The sequence below is a fragment of the Phacochoerus africanus genome, chromosome 15, assembly GCF_016906955.1.
Source record: "Phacochoerus africanus isolate WHEZ1 chromosome 15, ROS_Pafr_v1, whole genome shotgun sequence".
Lineage (NCBI taxonomy): Eukaryota > Metazoa > Chordata > Mammalia > Artiodactyla > Suidae > Phacochoerus > Phacochoerus africanus.
This window is the reverse complement of record NC_062558.1, coordinates 23,608,795-23,633,198: the sequence shown is the minus strand read 5'-3', so window position 1 is coordinate 23,633,198 and position 24,404 is coordinate 23,608,795. Positions and strand designations below refer to the sequence as shown.

The 24,404-nt window shown below is 44.6% G+C and overlaps 1 protein-coding gene across 4 annotated transcripts in view; it reads left to right on the top strand.

Annotated features, from left to right (window-relative positions):
• The window catches only part of SFSWAP (splicing factor SWAP), a 77,505-nt gene that overhangs the window by 32,058 nt on the left and 21,043 nt on the right, over positions 1-24,404 (top strand). For 3 of the 4 annotated variants that reach the window (XM_047762448.1, XM_047762450.1, XM_047762451.1), the window contains 6 exons: positions 3,690-3,930; positions 4,966-5,097; positions 5,623-5,716; positions 6,665-6,839; positions 13,841-14,071; positions 15,218-15,408. In XM_047762448.1, coding sequence (XP_047618404.1) covers positions 3,690-3,930; positions 4,966-5,097; positions 5,623-5,716; positions 6,665-6,839; positions 13,841-14,071; positions 15,218-15,408 — 1,064 coding nt within the window. The remainder of the gene's footprint in view (positions 1-3,689; positions 3,931-4,965; positions 5,098-5,622; positions 5,717-6,664; positions 6,840-13,840; positions 14,072-15,217; positions 15,409-24,404) is intronic. The other variant, XM_047762449.1, reaches the window with a different exon arrangement.

The following is a 24,404-nucleotide window of genomic DNA, read 5'->3' as shown; positions in this document are numbered from 1 at the left end:
AGCCATAGACTGATGGTTAATCTGCATGTTCGTATTTTCAGAGAAGTGATACTCAATTTTGAAAATAATATATTCACTTCTGTTATATAGAAGAATGCACTAAATTGCAGTTGCATAATGCATAGTATTAGTTGAAACTTAATTGTAAACTGCATTGTTTTTGAATTCATATGTTTCAGTTGTGGCTACAGTTTTTAAATTTATTTGGTCTGTTTTTCGAAAAGGCTGCCAGTCCAGGCCAGGATGTGGAGTATTGGTCCTTTCCTTGAGCTGTGACCCTTTGGCCAGTGGCAGCACTTGCTCTTCCCTCTCCTGGGACTTGGACTTGGGTGGGGGGGAGGCTCTCTATGGAAGGTCAGGGTCACACTCTGCTCTTGCTGATGCCACCTCGTTTCCTCCTCCCTTTGGGGGAGGGGGTGCCCCTGCCAGGAGGGTGAGGAGAAAGACCCCAGGAGCTTGGTTATCTGAAGGGGCTGGGTGGAAATAGTGATTCCATTCCTCCAGGGATGATGTGGGATCTCTCAGAGGCCTCTGCTCATATTCGAATGCCTAATTTATTAGGGCAGGAAAGGCTATTATCTGAACCATCGTATCAGTTGTTCCCCCACCCCTAGCCGGCAGATTCTGCGTGCTAAGTGCTGGGGTTACTGCCTTTCCTGACAGCAGCCTCCTGCCTTCTCACACGGTCTCATCTCTGCCACCTTCAGAGATATGATCTGAATGTTTCTGTGCCCAAGATCACATAGAGAGGATGTTGAGGCCACATATCTTCCTTTGAAAATGTGGGATGATGTTGTTCATGTGTAATGGTGGTCGGGGCACAGCATGGAGCCAGGGTCACAACTTGGGACTTCAGACATGCATAATTAATGCAAACTGAGTCGTTGGCAGCTGTGGATGTGCCTGCAGCACATGTGAGCTATGCAGTCATTCCATGCTGGAACTGGCTGTTAATGAGAAATTTTAAGTTTCTGTGCTGATGATACCTCCCCCACATGGCATGCATTACCAGAAACCATGGTCAGTGCAGAGCTTTCATTGTTTGTAAATGCTTTTGTTTCAAAGTAAATCGAAATCAAAATAAAATTCCTTAATTAGAAAAATCTTTCACCATCCTCTAATGAAGAAGAAAATAAATCTCAGTCATCAGAACCAGTTGCTTATCTACAACAGGATCAGATATTTAAATTCTTAATTAGATCAGTGGATCATCCATGGTTTTGTTGGGTTTGATTCCCAAAAATAAAAAATAAGTAAACTTAGACAACTTTTGATTGTTTAAAAAAATGAGCTTCATCCTACAGACATTTGCGTATGTGCACAAAACATATAGGAAGTTATTGTACTTCACTGTTAATAAAGTCCCAAAACGATTTCAGTATCCATCGAGACTTTTTTCCCCTTTCTTTTTTTGGCTGCATCTCAACAGGCAGAAGTTCCCAGGCCAGGGATCAGACCCTGGGCACAGCAATGGCAGCACCAGGTCCTTAACCCGCTGCACCACCAGGGAACTCCAGGTGGTGTTTAAATAAATTGCAGTACATCTGCATGCTGAGGTGGGGGCGTGCATGGTTACAGAGCAGCACAGCTTTGTAGATGTGGTGATGTCCAAGGTGAATATTTGTTTATTTTTTTAATGAAGCTTAGTTGATTATATTAGTTTCAGGTGTATAACAGAGTGATTCAGATATTTATTATATATGTATGTATGTATTTATATTGCATTTATCAAATTCACTTAATATATGTGTTATATATATTCTTTCTCATATTCCTTTCCTTTATGGTTTATTATAAGGTACCGAATATAGTCCCCATGCTACACAGTAGGACCTTGTTGTCTATTTTGTATATAATAGTTTGTATCTCCTAATCCCAAACTCCTAATTTATCCCCCTCTGCCCCTTACTATCCCCTTTGGTAACCATAAACTTGTTTTCTATGTCTGTTAGTATGTTTCTGTTTTGCATAAAGTTCATTTGTATATCTAATTTGGGGGGGGGTTGTTTTTGTTTTTTGTCTTTTTAGGGCCACACCTGCCACTTATGGAGGTTCCCAGGCTAGGGGTCAAATCGGAGCTGCAGCTGCTGGCTTACAACACAGCCACCAGCTTACAGCACAGCTGTAGCAACGTGGGATCTGAGCCACATCTGCAATCTACACCACAGTTCATGCCAGTGTCGGATCCTTAACCCACTGAGGCCAGGGATTGAACCCGCATCCTTATGGATACAAGTTGGGTTCGTTAACCACTGAGCCACGACGTATGTTTCTGTTTTGTTAAAAGTTCATTTGTATATTTTAGATTCCATATATAAGGGAAGAATGGAGTCACTGCTCCCATCCAGTCCCTCAGATAACCAAGTTCCCGGGGTCTTTCTTCTCACCCCTTGGGCAGAGGCATATGGGCAAAAATCATATGGTTATTGTTCTTTGACTTAACTTCACTTAGTATGATAATCTCTAGGTCCATCCATGTTGCTGCAGTTGGCATTATTTCATTCTTTTTATGGCTGCATATTCCATTGTATAGATGAACCACATCTTTATCCAATCATCTATTGATGGACATTGAGGTTGCTTCTGTGTCTTGGCTGTTGTGACTAGGGGTGCATGGATCTCCTCAAATTATAGTTTTCTCTGGATAGATGCCCAGGAGGGGGATTACTGGATCACATGGTAGTTCTATTTTTAGTTTTTAAAGGAACCTCCCTACTGTTTTCCATAGCAACTGCACCAGTTTACCTTGCCATCAACAGTGTAGGAGGACTCTCTTTTCTCCACACCCTCTCCAGCATTTGTTATTTGTAGACTTTTTGATCATGGCCATTCTGACTGGAGTGAGGTGATCCCTCATTGTAGTTTTTGCATTTGTCTAATAATTAATCACGTTGAGTATCTTTTCATGTGCTTGTTGGCCATCTGTATGTCTTCCTTGAAGAAATGTTCATTCAGGTCTTCTGCCCATTTTTTGATTAGGTTGTTTGTTTTCGTTAATTCAGTTGTATGACGTCTTTGTATAGGTTGGAAATGAAGCCCTTGTCAATCACATCAATTACAAATATTTTCGCTGAGTCTGCAGGTTGTCTCTTCATTTTGTTAGTGGCTTCCTTTGTTTTGCAAAAGCTTGTAAGTTGATTAGGACCCATGAGTTTATTTTTGCTTTTATTTCTATTGTCTTGGGAGACTGACATCAAAAAAACATCGCTACAACTTATGCCAAGATGAATGTTTAAATGAGAAAAGTAGGGGCATAGAGAATGGAGTGTTGGTGTCAAATGGGGAAACCAGCAAACAGTGTTTAGTTCTCAACTCTGATCACCTCACAGGCCACACAGGAGGGGAAGCTGGGGCTGCTGAACAGGGAGGGTACTTAGTCCTGATCTGCACATGCTGAAGTTAGGGAGGACATCCATTTGTGTTGGCAGGTCCACACTGGGCTGCTTTGAGTGTCCCCGTGCACTTTCCTGTGTCCCTGGGTGTGTGTCTGGACATTGGCTGATTCTTCCAAATTGTGGGTCACCTGGGCAGCTGTTCTTATATCAGAAAGATATAGAAAATGATGTGGTTGACCACGGACAGAAGTGGCATTACACTCAGAAATGTGTCCCTTCTCATTGCATTGTGGATGCTCACCAACTAGCCTGTCATGTGCCACTCTCACGCTACCCAAATGTGTCTTTTCACAGCAACGGTGGCCGCCATGTACTACAGCTACTACATGCTGCCAGACGGCACCTACTGCCTGGCACCTCCCCCTCCGGGGGTTGATGTGGCCACTTACTACAGCACCCTGCCCGCTGGGGTGGCCGTGTCCAGCTCTGCCGGAGTGACAGCCACTGCCCCGCCCCCCCCAGGGACCACACCACCGCCCCCCCCAACCACAGCGGAGACGAGTAGTGGGGTGACCTCCACCACCATCACCACAAGGTACAACAATGTCACTTCTGTGGTCACCTGCACACCTGTGTTTGTGGTTTGCAGATGCCCACATCTTTATAATGTGGGTTACAGAGAGGGCATCTGTTATCTCTCTGAATATTTATTATCTAGGTTACAGGGCTAATAGGGCAACAGAAATGGTCATGACATAAACACTTGCAGCAGTGAGTCTACCCACTTAGAAAATTCATGCCCAGTTAGCGCCCTACACCATTTTCCTCAGTGCTTCCCTCATCTGTTCTTATGCTGTATTGACATCTCAGTTGGGCAGAGCAGGCAAAAGCAGTGTGAAGTGAAGCCAAGTTATTTGCAAAAAAAATGCAGGATTTCATAAAATTGATGCAAGTGAATCTCATAAGCTGTTGGCAGATGGAGATCTGGCCATCAACCCAGCTAACACTGAATGTCAGAGCCAGCAAGGCCAGAACTGGACCCCTAGCACCTGCCCTGGGTGGCATGGAGTTGGGCTCTGAGTTTCTGGGTGGTTGAGCACTTCAGAGGCACTGGACTGTCTGCAGCTGCAAAGATGCTCAAGAAGTTAAGACAGGACACGTGGGCATCTGCAAAAATGACCTACTTTCTGTTCAGGCTGAGAAAGTCAAATGTGAAACGAAGGGTGATGAATCATGCTAGCCAGCATTCTTTTTTTTTTCTTTTTTTATATGACAACAGCCCACACTTGATTTATTCTTGGTTGCTTCTAAGAATTAGCAATTGGAGGGAAATGTGAGGAAGACAAAGATGAACCTGTTTTCATGTCCTCACTTGTCATTTTGAGTAAAGCCACTGTTTTCACCATTGGCAGTGATGTTTCAGTCCCTGTTTCAAATAGACTGACTTTGATTAGTTTTCTATAGCACAAGTCCTCTCGGATAAAGAGCTTCCCTGTCTGTGTGTGATTTACGTGCTAGCATGAACTGAGACACTGAGGGCCCCCTGCAGCAGCCACTGGCCCGACCCCCTTCCTGCGGGGATCTGGAAGAGGGCCTGGTGCTGCCGGTGTGACCAAGCTCTTCTCTACAGTGCACTTGCTCCTGTGGCTGCCATCATCCCCCCGCCCCCCGACATCCAGCCCGTGATTGACAAGCTGGCTGAGTACGTGGCCAGGAACGGCCTTAAATTTGAGACCAGCGTTCGTGCCAAGAATGATCAAAGGTGAGGTAAAGGATTTTATGTGGGTTAATTTAGCCTCATAATTCTTTTCTTTTTAAAAATATTTTTAACTCTTATGTTAAAAGAGTGCTGAGCTGGTGGGTTTTTTTTTTTTTCGGTTGTTGTTTCCTGTTTTTTGTTTGTATAGTTGGTTTTGCTTTGGTTTTTTTTAAATGTTGAAGCTACCTAAAATAAAAGGCTGAAATTCATGCTTTTCAAGCAGACTGTGGAAATTCAGATACACACTTCACTTTGTTTTTTTTAATCAAAGAATGTTCATGCTAGGGTTGCAACGTGAAATGTGTGACCGAGGACCAGCGCTCTGACCTCCCCACCTCAGTCTCTGAGGCCTATTACATGGCAAGGGTGGTCGTAGCTCCTGCGAGAGATTGTTGAGACCATTAGGGCTGGTCACTGAAGAGTTAGAGCAGCGTCTTGCTAGCAGCAGGCACGGTCACTCGGAGCCGAGGTGTGTTGCAGCAGGCGAGTATGTCTTGTTGGCTGACCTATCCCCTTTTCTGTTCCCAGGTTCGAGTTCCTGCAGCCATGGCACCAGTATAATGCCTATTATGAGTTTAAGAAGCAGTTCTTCCTCCAGAAAGAAGGGGGTGAGAGCACACAGGTACTTGTCTGGGAAGAACTGTCTATTTGCAGTGTGTGTAATAATAGGGCTTGTTGCTTTTAGGTGTAATATATGCCCTATACTTGCTGAATTTAACTTTCCCTGTCTCTCTTGCTTTAGATCTGTTGAAATCTTTGACCCATATTCATAGTTCATTGATAATCATTTGTCCAACATGCTCTAAGCAAAAAAAACCAAAAAAACAAAAAAGCAAACCCTGTCTCTTCAAGTATTTGATGTTTTGGTTGGGTATTAATTTTTGACTCCCTTTGGAGGAAGCCGCATCCTATACTTCTGTTGTATTAACATGTACTTAAATGTAGAAAGTGTGCCCATGGGAGCTCCCTGCTGATGTGCTGATGCTGTACCATTTGTCCTGTGCTTGTCCAACCTTTGTCCTCTAGCACTGCCTGCCAACAGCTCCCCCAGCATCTTTCTTCCTTGCACATTTCCTTACACTTGGTTCCTAGGTACCTGTTAGAAGCATTGCTTGCAGTCCTTATAATCCTTTCTTCTGCCTGCATTCTCATCTTCTCATTACATGGACACTCTTTTTTTTTTTTTTTTTTGTCTTTTGTCTTTTATCTTTTTAGGTCCGCACCCAGGGCATACGGAGATTCCCAGGCTAGGGGTCTAATCGGAGCTTTAGCTGCTGGCCTGCACCAGAGCCATAGCAACACCAGATCCAAGCCACGTCTGTGACCTACACCATAGCTCATGGCAACACCAGATCCTTAATCCACTGAGCAAGGCCAGGGATCAAACCTGCAACCTCATGGTTCCTAGTCGGATTCGTTTCCCTTGTGCCATGACGGGAACTCCTCTAATATTTTTTTAAAACCTATTTTGGTAGAGAGTGACATAGGCTTGTATGTGTCCTGCACATCCTTTCTGACAAACTCTGCATGATCTCCCATGGGACAGCTCAGTCATGTTTCCTCTCTGCAGGCTGTGTCAGCACCAGAAGAGGCTCCTGCAGAGTCTGCCCCTGAAAAGCCGAGTGACACTGGGGAGGATGCTGTGTCTGAAGACGTGGCCGATGCAGGGGGCAGAAGCAGCTCCTCGGGGAAGAAGGAGGCATCATCTACTAGCAAAGCCGTCCCAGACGGGAAGCTGGTGAAAGGTACGCTGCCCTTGCTGCTGAGTTCCAGTCTTGACCTTGTACCTTGTAGGTGGCACTTCAGATTAGCAAGGAAGACCTCTGGACCCCTTGAGGTCAGTTGCCTTTAACCACAGGGCAGGAGGGAAGGGCTGCCCCTTTTAAGGTGCTGTAACCAAACTTGCTTACTGCATAGTCCTTTCCTAATTTCCAGTTTGAGGTCATTTGGTTATCAGCTTATCTAGGTATACGTTTGTTTAACAGCCTGTTGTAGCAATTTTAATGGGAGTGTTTATAATTTTTCAAATAATGTTCTGACCCCGTTGGACTTCTGAAACTGTATGCAAACTGTTGTACCAATGGAATTAGTTTTCTTTATTTATTAAAGCAAGTCCCTTCAAGTTGTACTTCACTCTACAAGGTAGCACTTCACTCGCTGCTGCATTTCAGTTACCTTTTGTGTTCCTGGGGGGAGTGTCATCCACCAGGACGGACATACATGAAGAAAACAGCAAACATAAACAGAAGGGAAGAAAAGCTGACACAGGCATGCTGTCGGAGCGCCATATGGTAGGACATGTGTAGGAACGCAAGTCCCCTGGCGGGAACAGGAACAGCCATGCAGGGCGGAGGTCTGAGCCAGAGACAGACGTGCTCCCAAGCTGAGGTGGTGCAGTCTGAGCCAAGTGGCAGGTTCAGAGACAGGAAGTGGCCTGAGGGACTCGGTGTGAAGTGGGGTGCACATGCAAAGGTTGCTGTGACCAGTTCATGGGGGATTTGCCCTCCCAGCGGGTCCTGGGGCTTCCAGCAGGGGAACTACACATCTTACAGGTTAGATCAGAGGAACCACCTTATCCAGTCTGTTGAGAGTGTGAAGGGATGAGGCCAAGGAACCATGTGTGAGGTTTTGGGTGGAGCAGAAGGCCTGAAGCAGAGCTGTGACAGGAAAGGGGCGGTACTCTCCGGTGCTGCAGGACAAGCACCCAGGGTAAAGGGAAGGCAGCGGAGATGCGGCATCATGAGGGATGGGCTGAGATTGTGTGTGAGAAGCCCTTTTCTTTGCATAGAGATGCCTTTTTTTGATAGATAGTGATGAGGTGAATGACTAGCAAACTTCATTGTTTTAGGAAAGCATCAAAGTATCTTTGAGCCTCTCAGTCCAGGAGTTACCTGAGCACATATTTACTCTCACCCTTCCCAGCCACCTTCAGACTCTCAGTGAAATAACTGAAGGAATAGCAGACAGAACAGAAATGGGAGAGGCACTCTTCATGTTCAGAAGGACAAGCCAGCCCCCCTGGAATTTAGTTGTCTTCCCACATGGGAGAGAAAGACATTCGGGAACTCAGTGGCAGTGACCTCCTGGGGAACCCACTGTCAGGCAGAGAAGGGGGTGGGCAGAAGGTCGGGAAAGTCAGGAGCAACCAGGGAGCATCAGGACCCCCACAGGGTGTGGATGGTGCAGTGGGCCAGCTTCTCAGCCAGGGCTGTGGCCACACTGGAGCTCCCTCCACACTCCCATGACCTTCTTCTGAGTAGGCAGCTGAAACAGCACTAGGGCCACCCTCCTCCTGCTGTCTGCACCTGCGACACCTCAGGGCTGCACATCTTCTATCAAGCTGAAGAGGCAGAGTCACAGCACCTGCCAAGAGGCAGGGGTTCAGAGGGATGTACTTCTGAGCCTTGGAGCACATGGGCCCCTTAGAAATAGGGTGACCAAGTTCCAGGAGAATTTTGTTAATCTCCAATTTGTCTTCTCACAGAATTAAAGATATGAAATTAGTGTAGCCGATAGTCTGACATCTGGAAAAGACTATTCAGAAAAAGACTGCCAACTTTTAAAATATAGTGAAAGCACTAAAAATTAGTTGGATGAGAAGACAAGTTCAACGTTTTCCTCAGATTTCCAAGGAAAGGGATAGAGATGGAAGAAAAAGCATCCAGATAGAAAAATAGGCAGGTTGTCCTCCACAGGGGAGAAAAAGGAGGTTGGCACATCAAACTTACATCTCTTGCATTAAATGCCAGGTAATGAAGGTCTGCCTGAATTTTTGAATGAAAATATTCTAAATGCTGGAGCAAAAAGATTTTTGCAGACACGTCGACACTCTGAAATAATTAAAGAAAGTGAGGACAGTGAGAATATTTCTTATTAAAAAATTATCAAATGCAGTGAAAACTTAAAAACCTAGTACATCCTTATATTCTTAAGTTGGTAAAGAAAAATAAAAACAAAACAAGCATTCAACTTAAGAACCTAGGAAGAAACTATAAAATGCATCTAAGGAAAGCAGGAGGGGAGAATCAGTAAAAAAGCAGAAATTAGTGAGAAGATAATACAAGACTAGTAAAACATACTATCGTTGTACAAGTTTACTACAGAAAAAAAGCAAATACAAATACACAACATGATGAATGAAAGAAAAAACAGGTATTTTAAAGTACACAAGGATAATACACATAACTGAATTTGAATAAATTTGAAAACAACTGAAAAAATTGTTTAAGAAAATATAAATTGGTAAAATTGTCTCTAAAGAGACAGTAAAATGACAGATCTGTAGGCCTGAAAGAATTGAGAAAATACTGGTCAGTGAAATACCTCTGAAAACCGGGCAGGCCAGGACAGAGTCATGGTGAAGGTAATTTCCCTCAAGAAAGAGAAAAGCCTGTGTGATTAAAGCTGCTCGAGAGCCTACAGATAGAAAGTTAGGAGGCTCTTGAGCCCCAGTACCTTAACCCCACAAAGCTTTGCCTCCACAGGCCACAGTCACTGAGAAATTAAGATGTTAGTACCTGAGATTGAAGCCAGTTTAGAAAGATAGTGATAGCAGGGATGAGCGGGTGGGCTTCTTCCAGCAGCCCCCACACAGCATCCCACCAGAAAACTTCCCATCACAGTCGGTCTTATTAACAGATGCTGGAAGAGCATCAGCATTTCCTGAGATGTTTATGATAAAGGCTCTATAGTATGACAAGCATTTGATGTTGGGAAAACAGGCTCTCCATTTTGAAAAAAATAAGATAAGACTGTTACATCACATCTGACAATAGTAATGATTCCAGATAAAGTATTTAAATTCGAAAAATAAAACACTAAAAGTAGAAGAAATTAAAGTAATTTTTTTCTAGTCTTGGAATTGGAAAGGACTTTCTAAGAATTGAAGCCGTAAATGATAAAGAAAGATTAATAGGTCTGATGGGAGCTGGGCCTGTATGAAGTTGAAACTCAGATGTCAGAATGGCAGTGATTGCTAATATAACAGAAGGTCAAAATCCTTGCTATAGAAAGAGTTCTTAAAAATCAATAAGAAAAAAAATCCACTGCAGCAGAAAAACAGAGGATATGAAAAGATAGTTCACACAAGATGAAAAGTAGATGGTCTATGAAAATTTTTTAAAGTAATAGGGTGTGGGCAGCAGGACCCTCACACATCCGTCTTTGTGGGTTGTTGGCAAGGCCTCTTTAGAGGAGGCAGCCCGATGACAGTACCAAACTAAATGTGCACACCCCCCTGCTCCTAGAAACATCTGCCTCACCTTGGTGTCTCCACCAAGTATTCATTCATCACAAGGCTTACGAGCTCTTAAAAATATAAAGTTGGGGACTTCCTGTTGTGGCTCAGCAGGTTAAGAACTTGACATAGTGTTCGTGAGGATGTGGGTTCCATCCCTGGCTTCACCCAGTGAGTGAAGGACCTGGTGTGGCTGTGGCGTAGATCTGTAGCTACACTTCAACCCATAGCCTGGAAACTTCCATGCTACAGGTGCAGCCCTAAAAAGAAGGAAAAAGAAAAGAAAAAAATACATAAAATTGGGAACAGTGATGGAGACTGAAATAAATTGGCATGTCCATACTAAGAAATAATATTGCCATTTATTAAAATGATCCATGTTGACATGGAAAGATGTTGCTTATTAAGTGAAAACAGTAGGCTCTAAAACTGTAAAGCATGGTCCCATTTCTCGTGTCTTGTACACACACACAGGTCCATGTCTTGGAATCTCCTGATTATGTTCAGATCATTTTTTTCCCGTATCTGAATTGCAGTTGGTCTTTCATTTTGCTCCCTTATGTTTCTACAATTTCCCGTAGGAAAAAAATAAAGTTTGCATGATGAGCTGTGGAAAATAAAATTTCTGTAGAGAGCATATATCACTTTAGAAGTTAAAAGTAATAAAACTCAGTCCCTTAAGAATGGAAGTATATTTGATGGGGAAGATGTAGGACTAGTCACAGTTATTCCCTGAACATCAGTCCCCCTTGGCCTGGCCCCATCAGCTGGCTAGTCCTGCAGAGCCTCCCTGAGGAGAGGCTTCATCTAGGTGAGACTCCACGAGGGAGAAAGTCCAGGCCTAAGAAGAGGGCGAAGGCTCCAGGCAAAGGGCAGGGCCAGGACTTGGGCTTCATTCTTAACACCATGGGAAATGGTTGAAGGCTTAGGAAGTGCTTTTACTGTGTTGTGATGTGATTTGCAAATAAGATTCTAGGTAGAAGCAGTAGTGGTATAACTAAAAAATTATACAAAGGAAATAATCCAAATCCCCTGCTTTCTCACTGAGCTACACTGGGAGTTACTTGCCCTTTTTAGCCTTTGTTTCCTTAACTGTAAATGGGGAGGCCTAATAGTATTAGTCTCCTCCTGGGGTTGCAAATGCTAAGTGAGGTGAGACCTGTAGACTCAGCATATCAGTTTTTTGTTAAATCACTTTAAAGTATATGTTGGAGTTCCCATCATGGCTTAGCAGTTAACAAACCTGACTAGTATCCATGAGGTTGAGGGTTTGACCCTCGGCCTTGCTTAGTGGGTTAAGGATCCGGCATTGCCTTGAGCTATGGCATAGGTCACAGATGCGGCTAGGATATCACATTGCTGTGGCTGTGGTGTAGATCTGCAGCTGCAGCTCTGATTCGACCCCTAGCCTGGGAACTTCCATATGCCAAGGGTGTGGCCCTAAAAAAGACAAAAAAAAAAGTATATATCATTTAATGGTGCTCTTTGGCACTGTAGTTGGTGTGCATTGCGCTGTGTTCCAGAAGTTCTCATTTAATATATTTGTTGGTTGCATGCTTTTTTTGGAGGAAGAGATTGTTTAGGAGTAATAATTTTATAATTATTTTGTGATATACTTTGGCCCAAGTTATCTTGAGTAATTTTGTTTCACTGGATTTTTCTCTCCTTTTAAACGTTGCTTTGACTCTATTCAAGAGACCATATTTCTAAAGGCAATAAAGGGTTAATATTATGAAATTTTTTTCCTATGGAAAATTACAAGAGTACAAAAACAGAGCATGGTATAATAATCACATCCCACCCCACAAGCAAGAGCTCAGCATCCAGCCCCATGGCCAACCTCAGGGCTAATCTTATCTATAAGTCTCACTCCAGCCCACCCCAAGAATATTCTGAAACAGATCCCAAAATCATGGCATTTTATCCATCAGGGTGATAGCAGGTATCTCCAAAAGATAAGGACTGCTCTTAACATAATCGCAGTAAAAATGTCAATATTGACTCCCAGCAAAGCATCTTTTTAATCCCATGTTGAATCTTTGAGGGGTTGTTATAAAGGTAGACCTCAGTGCCTCAGTGTGCAGGTGCATAATGTTGTATAATCAATACAGAGACTGATTTTGCTCCCCTGTCATTTTGACTTATAAAATATCACTTTACCAGCATTTGGAGTTCCCATGGTGGCGCGGCGGAAACGAATCCAAATAGTATCCATGAGGATGCAGGTTCAATTCTGGCCTTGTTCTGGCTTAAGGATTTGGTGTTACCATGAGCTGGTATAGATCACAGATGCAGCTTGGATCCTTCGTTGCTGTGGCTGTGGTGTGGGCTGACGGCTACAGCTCCAATTCCATCCCTAGCCTGGAAAACCTCCAATACCTCAGGTGCACCCTAAAAAGCAAAAAATAAATAAATAAGTAAATAAAATACCACTTTACCAGCATTTAACATCTTGGGGTGCACTATGTAGCTTGAGGTGATTATTGACAAGAGACTGTTACATTTCAAAGATCTGGGTTATTTACAAGCTTCAAGTCACACTTGGGTTTGGAACAGTCGGTGGGGAAACGTTGGGGCCAGCCAGGTCTGCTCACCCACACACTCCTAGCCTCTTCCAGAACCCACCTTTGTCAACAACTCAGAAACCACCTCCTTTGTCAGAGTCAGCTGGTTTGCACTTCTCTTAGAGTTGCCCTTCATTGTGGTTTACATGAATATTTTTCATAAGTAATAACTCATGGGGTTTTTTTATAAAGTGTCTTCTTACAACCAGTTAGGTGTTGTTTAGAGCCTTTTACCATAGTGTCTGAGAAGGGGACTCAGTGAGTGAGTGCTAAGTGGTTGGGGGAAGGGGAAGAAGATTGTTTCCTTTGGGGCCTTTGTAGTTCTCGTAAATTAAAATTTCCAAATACGCTTGGAGAGAAAAATTGAACCACCAAAATTTTTGTTATACTAGGTTTAAATTTTTCTTAGAGCTGTAGAGAATTATCTGACATAATGCCTAGCACGAAGTAGGCTCCCAGTCCAATGTTTGCTAATCAAAGGAACAGACTCTGTAACTTCTGCTTTGTTAGAAAAGGCAACTTTATATAGTTGGGATTTTCTAGAATTACCTTTTAATTGTGGAGTCGCATCATATGCTTACTTACACAAATTCAGCTATATGCTGAGCCCCGGAAAAGAAGGAAAACACCAACGAAAATTGACCATTTACTCGAGTAGTGACTCCAGCTTGCACTCAGTGCATGCACCCTGCCCTGGCCTGGGATGGAGCCAGCACTGTGTGGCCCCCTCCCTCAGGCTCAGCACATGTGGCGGGCTTTGGACCAGCCCCTCTGACGTCACAGACACTACCTGCTGCCCCTAGAACCTCCCTCTGCGTAAGATGTGGCTCCACTCAGACGTTACTCCCACCAGCTGCGGCTCATGTGGATGGTGGGGCCCATGAGGGTTTCTGCTCTGTGCTTCCGGTTACCTAAAAATGTTACCATTTTCACCTTTTCTCAATAGCCTCATTTGCTCCAATAAGCTTTGCAATCAAGGCCAAAGAAAATGATCTACTTCCCCTGGAAAAAAATCGTGTTAAGCTAGATGATGACAGTGATGATGATGAAGAAAGCAAAGAAGGCCAAGAAAGTTCTAGTAGTGCTACAAACACTAACCCGGCAGTTGCCCCACCCTGTGTAGTTGTTGAGGAGAAGCGGCCTCAACTTACCCAGGAGGAGCTAGAAGCAAAGCAAGGTTTGTCAATATGTTTTAAACTTCTTGAAAGAAAAAAGTACATAAATAAAAGATTAACCTACTAAGCCGGAAATACTGAGACTGCCAACTAGAATCTCCAGCCTTTGGAAATCAGACCCATTTGGGAGCTGTGCGATGTTTTTGCTCATTTGAGAAGTTCTCTGCGGAGTGAGGAGCACTGCTCTTCATTAAGCTCAGCTGCAGCGCCCTTGGCAATTTGTTTTCCGAGAAGGAGCTGAGAGTTGGCTGAGAGTGCTTTAATGGCAGCCCTGGGGCAAGCGCTCAGCATGTCCCAGCTCGGGCTAATGTACCGAGCTTGGAGATGCCCTTCTGTGAGGCTCTCTCCCTGCAGGACTGTCGGACCCTTGAAGATGACAGGGCCCAAGCCGGTTTCCAGGCTGCGGCTTATCTTCACGGGTCATGGCGTGGCCACCGCTTGCCTCTGACTCGCAGCCCCAGCGTTTGTGGGGGACATCTTGTCGCGTGCTACCCCTCCTCCAAAATAAGTTATATTCTGCTCTAAAGTAGTTGATTAACAATTGCGTTTGCAGTTTTTATCTGTGCTAACTGGTTTTTGTGAATTACTTTTTCTGAACATACACACACAGATCAAGCAACATTTATAGAAGGTAATTATTTAACCAAAGGATGCCTCGCTCTCGGGAACCTGCATTGTGCTGATGTGCTATAGTCGCTCTCCCCAGGCACACTTGTGTTCATGCATGTGTATCTGAATCTGCATTTACTGCCTGTAAACTAAACAGTGTGTCGGGTTATTTGGAGTAAAACACTTCTCATAGAGTGTTCATCACCTGGTGTGACTATTTGGGGCACATGTTTATGAGAACCATTCTGAGGTTTTCATCATTCCAGGTTTCACTGGTATGGAATCCCATCAACTTTCTGACTTCGATTTTGAAAGTCAAATATGAAAAGTACTAATAATAAACCTTATAAACTAATTCTCTCAGACTTCTGTTTGCCCAGTTTTATTTTCCTTTCCTGAAATTTATATCATATTTATCTTTTAAAATAACTGCATTGTATTTCATGACCCTTTTGCTGCCTGTGAAAATTAAGATAGAAAGATATTTGTAAAGTACTGCTTGCTCTAAACGTCACTTTTTTCTTTGTTTATTCCTTAAGCAAAGCAAAAGCTGGAGGACCGACTGGCAGCTGCTGCCAGGGAAAAGCTGGCCCAAGCATCTAAGGAATCAAAGGAGAAACAGCTTCAAGCAGAACGTAAAAGGAAAGCAGCTTTATTTTTACAAACCTTAAAAAATCCTCTGCCAGAAGCAGAAGTCGGGAAAGCTGAGGAGAGTACTTTCAATGCAGAGGTAAGTGTAAAGAGGTCCACATCAGGAGTTCCCGTTGTGGCTCAGTGGTAACGAACCTGCCTAGTATCTGTGAGGATGCAGGTTCGATCCTTGGCCTCTCTTAGGTGGGTTAAGGATCTGGTGTTGCTGTGGCTGTGGTGACTCACAGAGCACTGATGCTCCTATGGCACAGCTGCAGCTCTGATTCAACCGCTAGCCCGGGAACTTCATATGCAGCAGGAGTGGCCTAAAAAAAAAAAAGGCCCACATCAGTGTCCTGGTCGAAGCACGATTGGTGAAAGTACCTGAGTGTGGATTCCTCTGGCCGCTCGGCCCTCAGCCTGCCTCAGGGCTGTGAGCAGACCTGCCCGCCCCTCTCCCAGTGGGATGTGTGCCAGGCAGGCCTTGGGGACATGATGGATTCAGTTCTAGACCATGGCAGGGAAGCGAATCTGTCACATTTCTTGGTTTCCCTGTGCATAGAAAGGCTATGTTTACACTGTTCTATAGTCTTATTAAGTATGCAATAATATTATGTCTAAAAAATGTACACCTTAATTAAAAAAATCCTTTATTGCTTAAAAAAAAGGCTAACCGTCATTTGAGCCTTCAGCAAGTTACAGTCTTTTTTTGCAATAGTAACATCACTGATTAAAGATCTAATAATGAAAAAGTTTGAAACGTTATGAGAAGTACTGAAATGTGACAGAGACACGAGTGAGCAGTGCTGTTGGAAAGATGGCCCCCATAGACTTGCTCGATGCAGGGTTGCCACGAACCTTCAGTTTGTCAAAGACTCAGTGTCTGTGAAGTAGACTAAGATGAGCTGTGCCCATACTGTACAAGCATCTGATGAGGACTCCCCATAAGTGCACATAGACAGCAAATACCGGGGACTGCTTCAGACACAGGCTTCTGACCACGTGGGCCCAGGATAGACTCACAGAGCGCTGATGCTCCTATGGCACAGCCGCCCTGGAGCACGCACCCATGGTTGGTGTCTGTTGGTGTCTGTGCTTCAAAGAGAAAAGGAAGGTATAGTCACCACCATCTTCTTTTAAAGGGGACAGATCCCCCCAGCTCTTTCCTACGCTATGGGACCAGGACTTAGTCATCCCTGCCCCTGCCAGTTTCTTCCCCAAAGTGGGAGGGATGGACTGCTCAAAACTGGGCCAGCACTGGTTCTCCAAGTATCCCCAATGTGTCTTTTGCAGCTGCCTTTTCCCTATAATGTAGAAAGAGCCCTGTGCTTTTTTTTTTTTTTAACTTTAATTATGTTGACATTTCTAATAGTCTAGAGCCATTATTCAAAACTGATTTTTGCTGCATGTAGCCACTTGGCTTGTTTTTCTGCGCGGAAAGCAGCATTCTGAGTTCAGATTTTCAGCATTCTGTTGGAGGTTGAATCAGCTTGCTCGTGTCAGGAATCAGTGTGAAATTTTGTCACATCTGGCAGGAGGCCTGAGAAATAGAGCTGGGGTACACCAGGGAGTGCAGAGAGTGTCGTCTTCTGTGAGAGCTTGTTGACTGGGGGCTGCCTCTGGTGGACTGGGCGCTGCTACCTGTCCCCCAGGGCCCCAGGCACCTGTGTGAGCACCCACCAGCCTCAGGGTGTGCGCCCCACCAGGCCACGCTGCCTCCATGCGTACCTGAGGCGATTCAGAGGTGGCCTGCCTGGGGAGGGCCCCCCACTCCAAGGCCAACAGGTGGTCATGCAGGTGCCCAGAAAAGCACCTGCAGTCATGGCCTGGCTTTCCAAGGACCCCTGTGGCAGTCCAGGACTAAAACACACAGCAGCTAAAACTAATCACTAACAGAGAAAAACACTTCAGATATAAAAAGGGGAAGAGACAGCATATGGAATAGCTCCACTTTTATGGTCGCAGCTATAAAGATTATACATATAGTGAGGGGTGGGGCAGGGAACTTAAAGCAAGGGAGCTGCCACAGTGGAAGGGGTGTGAGTGGGCTTTTTTTAATTTCCTTTATTGCCTTGATGTCATTTGTGCAGTGAATAAAGGGCTTAATTAAAAGACATATGCATATATAGATACTTAACCAATTATATTACATCTTTGCATCTGTATTTTCTAATAAAATTGTGTTTTAATGAAACTTCAGTCACAGCCAGAATCATTCACCATTAACCCACAGTTTTTCTCAGTCTGCTGAATTGCCTCATCACAAGTACCAGAATCACTTCCTTTGAAACACAAAATAGGCTGCAGCTTACACTGTGATCCTGTTTGTCTTTAAACCTGGCATCTCCCACTTTTCTTCTTTTCAAACATGTATTTTAAATCTGTAACACAGAAATGAGTATGCCTGTTTAAATCACTGGGTCAATCTTCCTGGTTACCTGATGGGAAAGATTGTAGCTACTTAACTGCTTCAACAAAAAGGGAGTGGCAGGAGCAGATGGTGATAAATGTCTTTAATTGCTTTGAAACAGAAACACTTGAGTTAAATTGGCCATTGTCATAGATGAGGTTCACACTTGCAAATATTTTCAGCCTAGAGCAGCTTCTGGAATTGGGGAACCTGCCTTCATTGACTGTTGTGTGTGCACTGACTTGCAGGCGCAGGCACCCTGGCTCCACTGCACAGATGTAGAATTTTAGTGTCAAGGGACTTGCCATTCAGTGGGGTTGGCCTAGTGGGGAGTGGAGGGGTGGCACCCCAGATCCATCTAAGGAGATGCTTGAGGATGCTGTTCAGAAGGCCTGGCTCAGAACCTGGCAGGATTTTGCTGTCACTTCGCAGTTGATCTGCCTCAGAGAGAGGCACATTCTGTTTTCACTTTGCTTTCTGTAGAGGCGGTGTCTACATGGAATATTTAAAGTTCAGATGCTAGAGAAAGGTATAGAATGTCTTCATTCCTATGGAAGTATCAGTAAATACCTCCATAATTTACTTATTATTTAATTTACTTATTTATTTTGTAAAATAGACATACATACAGTTTACCATTTTAACCCTTTCAGGCACGCAGTTCAGTGATATTACATCCATCCATCACCACCGTCCCTCTCCAGGACTTCTTTATCTTCCCAAAACTGAAACGCTGCCCCCATTAAACACCCCCCCATCCCTTGACACCCACCTGCCTGCTTCTGTCTCTGATGTTATCACTCTGGGGACCTCATAAGTGGAATCATAGAGTGTTTGTCCTCTTGTGACCAGCTTATTTCGTGTTACAGAATGTTCTCCCTTTTAAGGTGAATAATACTCCATTGAAAATATATATATACACACATGTGTATATGTACACACACACCCCACATTCTGTGTCTTGTGCATTCTCGGGGGGAAAAAGACTATCCACGTATAGATTTTAAATATTGCAATAATAGGATTATACCCTACACATTATTCTGATATCTCGATTTTTTCACTTATACTGGAGATCTTTCCATATCAACATCAGAGTAACGCTTGACATGTAATAGACATTTGGCAAATATTTATTGGATGAGTGACTATCAGTCCTTTCGTGTACCAGCCCTTAAATCAAGCCCTGTCTGCACATACTGTGGCTTGCTCATCCCTCCCTTCTGATGGAAATACAAGGCGTTCCCAGGGTTTTACTTTTCCCACACTGCTGCTTTAAGCCTGGTTCCTGTGTCTTATGAACTCACTGCAGTGAGTGTGTCCACAGGGAAAATCCCTGACCTTGGAATTGCTTTTTAAGTTCCAGATTTAAAATTTTTAAATTTAATTTACTGCTAAATTAGCCCCTAAAATGATGATAGCAGTTCGGGGGGAGTTTTGTTTTAGTTTTTTGTCTCCATGGTGTATGAATATAATTTCGTCATGCCCCTGCCAGCATTGATTATCATCAGCCTTTAATTCTTACGAGTCTGATAAGTGGAAGAAAATGGTATCTGTGAAGTTTAACTTAACTATTTTAATTACAGATGATATTGAGTAACTTTACTCTGGTTTCATGGCCTTTTTATTCCCCAGCTGTGAACTACCTCCATGGCCTTTACTTTTCTCCTCATCTTTGTCTCTGCCATTTTCTGTTAGCTCTGTGTCACCAGTATTACTACCATTTTCTTCTTTGTCCTTTTAAGCTTCCTCATATGGAATTTATTTCAGTTTGAGGAGCATGTAGCTAGACACAGCACAATGTTCTTAATCACCCATCTTTTCCCAGTAGCTTAAAGGGCCTCCTTTATTATATACCAAATTCCTAGTTGTATTTACCCTATTTCTGCATTCTTTTGGAGGGAGGGCCACGCCCACAGCCTGTGAAAGTTCCCAGGCTAGGGGTCAAACCCATGCCACAGCAGCAGCCCGAGCCATTGCAGTTACAACACCAGATCCATAACCCACTGCCACAAGGGAACTCCTGTTTCCACGTTCTTATCTGTTCAGTTCTATTGATCTGTTGGTTGGGGAGATGATCTTACATATTCTGGTATAACTTTAAATGATATCTTAAAGTGTGTTTATTGACATGAACAGATGTTAACAGGATGTTAAGTTTTTAAGCAGTATATAAAATATGTAAAAGCATATACACAGTTAGTACTTAGGAATCCGTATATATGCCATCCCATTTTTGGTGTGAGTTTGTGTGTGTGAGCTCTTAATTCAAGTTGAAGAGATAACAGAAGTCTTGAATTGAATCCGTATTGAATTACGTCATCCTTTATGTAGTAACAACAGACTTCAGGACATTTGTTTAGATAACAGTAATTTTTTCAAGTTAACAGCCCTGCCTAATTACAGGTCCAACAAGAGTTTGAAAAGGAAATGGGAACAAAAATCAACCCATGTTTGTTGAGCCTCTGTTATAATTCAGGGCGCTTTGGGATGTGAATTAGAAGGCTGTTTCTTATCCTGTGACCGTGAAATCACATTTGTGCAGTTGGCGTCTGCACATGAACATTTCCACCAGGACGGGCCCTGCAGGTACAGAGCAGCTCTGAGCATGTGAGCGATGGCCCCCGGGGCTCCTGGTAGGGGGCAGGGCTTGGAGCCAGGCCTTTAGGAACCTTTTGGAGAGGTGACAGAATAGCCAGGCCTTCAAGGGCCAGAGACCCCACAAGTTGTGGAGCAGTGATTAGCGCCACCGCGCACTGAAGTGTCTTTGGAGGGGAAGGAAAGCCAGATGGCCATGCAGAGCAGGTTGGGAGAGGCTGAACTGCTGGACAGGTCAAAGCAACATCTCCACGGAAAGAACAGGGCTTGGCCTCCTGTCAGATAGATGGGCGGAGGCAGAAAGGCCAGCAGTAGCACTCCACGTGGGCACAGCTGATTAGGTGGGAGGAGAGCATGCCGCAGAGTGGAACTGCAGTCATCTGGAAAAGGTGGCGGCAGTCAGATCTGGGTAGTCGCAAGGCCTTGGGAGGTCATGCCTGGGTGACTCGAGAATGACATGCATGGGCAGAGATTTCAAAATGCAGTTTTAGAGGATGCAGTTTTCAAAGTCTGATTTCAAATGTAAAAACCTGAGTCTTTTGTATAATTATTCCATTTCACAGCTTATGTGTTACTTCAGAAATAAGATTTCATTTTAAACTATATGTTAATCTGTTTTTGAGCAATTCGTTTTCCCATAGCAGGAAATAGTAGTTGCTAGTTAGTTTGCTAATTTGTTGGCCAATACTTCATTGTGATCAAAGACTGATAAAGAGTAGTTTCCAGCATTACCAAAGTAGGGACCGCAAGTTTTAAATACTCTTATAAATGACTGATTTCACCAAAGTTCCTTTCTGATTTCACCCATTCACTACTCATACCTACGCATGTGCTCCCCTCCCCCATGATGATTTGTGCTCAGATCATTTTTGCTGGAATAGTAATAGTAATAATTTAATATTATTCCACTCCCAAAAGACCACTCTGCTTGTTGGCTACTGCTTGACACACGGTTCTGTTGCCATGCCTTCTGCAGGCATCACAGGCAGCTGCTCGCGGGTCACTATGTGCAGGGGCTCAGCCGGGCACCCTCAGAATCCAGACAGAAGGTGTGGGACTGGAGGGGAGCTCTTGACTCGGCAGTGACGGTCTGTCTTCCAGGTCATTTGTATAATTTATAATATAAATTAGTAGGACAGTTGACTCTAGATAAGCCAGAAACAGCATTTACATTGACAGTGGTTATCTTTCAGGATATGTACTGTGTGCTATAGTAGCTACTAGCCACATGTGGCAATTTCAGTTTAACCTCACTCCAATTCAGAATTCAGGTCCTCGGTCACACATAGCCACATTTCAAGGGCTCAGCGGCCACGTGTGACTAGTAGCTGACTGCAGTGGGCAGTGCAGAAACAGAATGTCCGTCATTGCAGCAAGGTCTGGATTAAAGAGCTAGTTGGGTATTAATTCTTTTTTTTTTCATCCAGTAGTTTGAAAGTCCAGATACTATATCGGTCAGGGCTTTGATTACACATGTTAGAAACCTACGCACCGCCCTTACGGGCTCGAGCAAAACCAGTAACTGATTAGGCTCACACTCTAGTGGTGAGGGTGGCACTGCCTGTGTGGGGCTCACAAGCTCTCAAGGATCCAGCCTCAGGCTCAGCTTTCCCCCGGCTGGCTGCGTCCTCCAGCTCTGCTCCCTCCAGCCCCAGTCACCCCATCGTTCTGCAGCCCTGCCCTGGCCCTGCTCAGCACAAGTCCTGGGGTTGAATCTTGCTGACTTGGGTCGTGTGCCCTTCCCCCAGAGTAGCCTGAGGGTGGCCGGGGAGAGTGGAAGGTCCTGGTTCATCTGCCTCAGTAGATGACTACTCAGGTGGAGAGCTTCTTCCAGGGTTCACGTGTGGAGAGGGGAGGGGCCAGACTGCAGAGAGAGCAGTGTCCCCTGTGCTTTTCTAAACAGTCTGTTTATGTGTTCCTGAAATAGTTCTATGGCTCGTGTAATAAATAGCCATGACAAATGCTTTCTACACTTGAGCCTGTCCCTTGGTGTTGCTTGAGTCCACCTCCTCCTGCCTACAGCTGTGAACAGTATAGGAGGAGAGGCCAGGGTGCACTCCTGTCCCCCCCGTGTCCCAGGAGCTGGGCTGCACCCCGAGATTGGAGGTGGTGGACGCCCTACCCTGAGCAGCTCTGTGGCCCCGGGCAGCCTGCCCTTCCACGTGTGTTTGGTTAGAACTCCAGCATTTGACCATTCTGTCCAGGCAGTGAAGGCTGGCCTAGAAATCTCTGGGTCTGCATTTTCACAGGCTTCTTGTGCCAGCACTTGCTCTCTGGATGCGGGCAGCTCGGCTCCTCCCTGCTCCGCCATAACCCCACGTGAGGGGCTCACCTGAGCCTCTTTCCTCTTGGCGCTGACTGTGTTAAGAGCATGCCCTGGGGTATAGGATGAGCCAAGGAGTTTCTCAGAAGTGGGGACATGCTGGCACAGACAGCCTGCTGAAGTCACTGTCAGGGGCTTCGACTGGGCATGGGGCATGAGTTATCCTTTTTTTTAATCCTCCAGTTTAACTGCTGGAGTTTTTAGTATACTCTTAGTATTTTAAGCTGAAAAAAACATGAGGTCATCACAATGCATCATCTTAACTCAGCCCAGCAAAGGCTCTTCTCACTTGCTGATTTTCACTGTAATAGTGAATGGTAATCGATCATTTTATTAGAATAAATCGACCCCATAACTTGACTACAAGTTGTATTTTGAAAATATTGATTCGCTTATCCCCTTGCCTCAAAAGGGAGAACTAAGCTGTAACTGCAGTGGTGACATAAGTTATTACTAATGACAGGCCTTAGGATAAAGGCGAAGGAGGCAGTAGTAAAGTTCAGAGATAAAATTATCAGGTTGGCGACACAGTATAAATAGGAACTTGTCTACTGAGCTGCCACTCACCATCTCCCATTGTCCTGGGCCGGCCGCCCATACCGCCCCCTCCACCTGGTTCTTGTCCTTAGGGGGGTGTCCTCCGGGGACATATTTTCCCATCTCTCACCTTTGACTGTTGCACATTATCCCTGATTAGTGCCAGGGTTTTGTCTGAGTGTGGAGGCCGTGAGAACCCAAGGGAGAAAGCCAGCCATCCTGTATTTCCAACCACCTAAAGGATGGAAGATGTGTCTCAGTTTTTCCAAAATGGGCTCTCTCGTTGGGATTCCCCAGGCCTGGTTGCAGAAATTATCTGCAGCAGCCCTGACTGCCCTGTAGTTCATGGGGTCCTGACTCTGCATTCGCGGAGGCCCATGCGTGCTGCACAAAAATGCTCAGTGGCATCTTTTTACCCCCAATTCCATCTCCTTTTTTCATGCACTGTATATTCCTAATTTAGAGGCCACGGTTATTGGGATTTTTTTAATGCACTAAAAGCTGGTTTTTTCAGCTACAGCAGAGCTCCCTACCAGCCAGCTGAGTAGGCTGTGCCCACACCCAGGGAGCCGCCAGCCTTTCCCTTCCTCTAGCTAAAGCTAAGAAGCTCACTGCACTTGATTTATTTTAGTCTCAACTTAAAATATCATTTAGTATGTATGCTTATGGAGCGCCAGAGTGGGAATTCGGTCTTCTTAGATAAAGGTTGCTTTCTACATGTTAAAACTGTTTAATAGCCAATTACTTTAATTTTTTAACCTGGAAAATATCGCTTGAAGTGAGAAAGACCTTTTTGATAAGAACTGTCTCGCGATGAAATGGGTCCCCTGAAGACAGTTTGGCAGAGCCTTAGAAGTGAGCTGGGCAGCGTGGACGTGGAGGCCAGACAGGAGCACTAGGTGTCTGTACACCCTTCCGCAGGGGTGCGGGTCACTAGGAGTATTTACGTGGAAATCAGCTGCTTTGGGAACAGGCATGTTCTAGAGCAATTCTCAGCCCTGCTGCCTCTCACTGCCTTTGAGCCTCAGTTCACAGTGAGTGAAGGATGTACAACAGGTGTGTAGTCATTGTAAACGGCAGGAAGATGGAGAAATTGCTCTACAGTCACAGCCCCTAACTGAGGGGAGCATCTTCATTTGGAGCCCGCCCCGCAAGAGCCCCACCACTGTTCTGTCAAACCCCAGAGCACTGCTTTCCCTTGTGCAGTTGGCCTCATCACACGGACCCC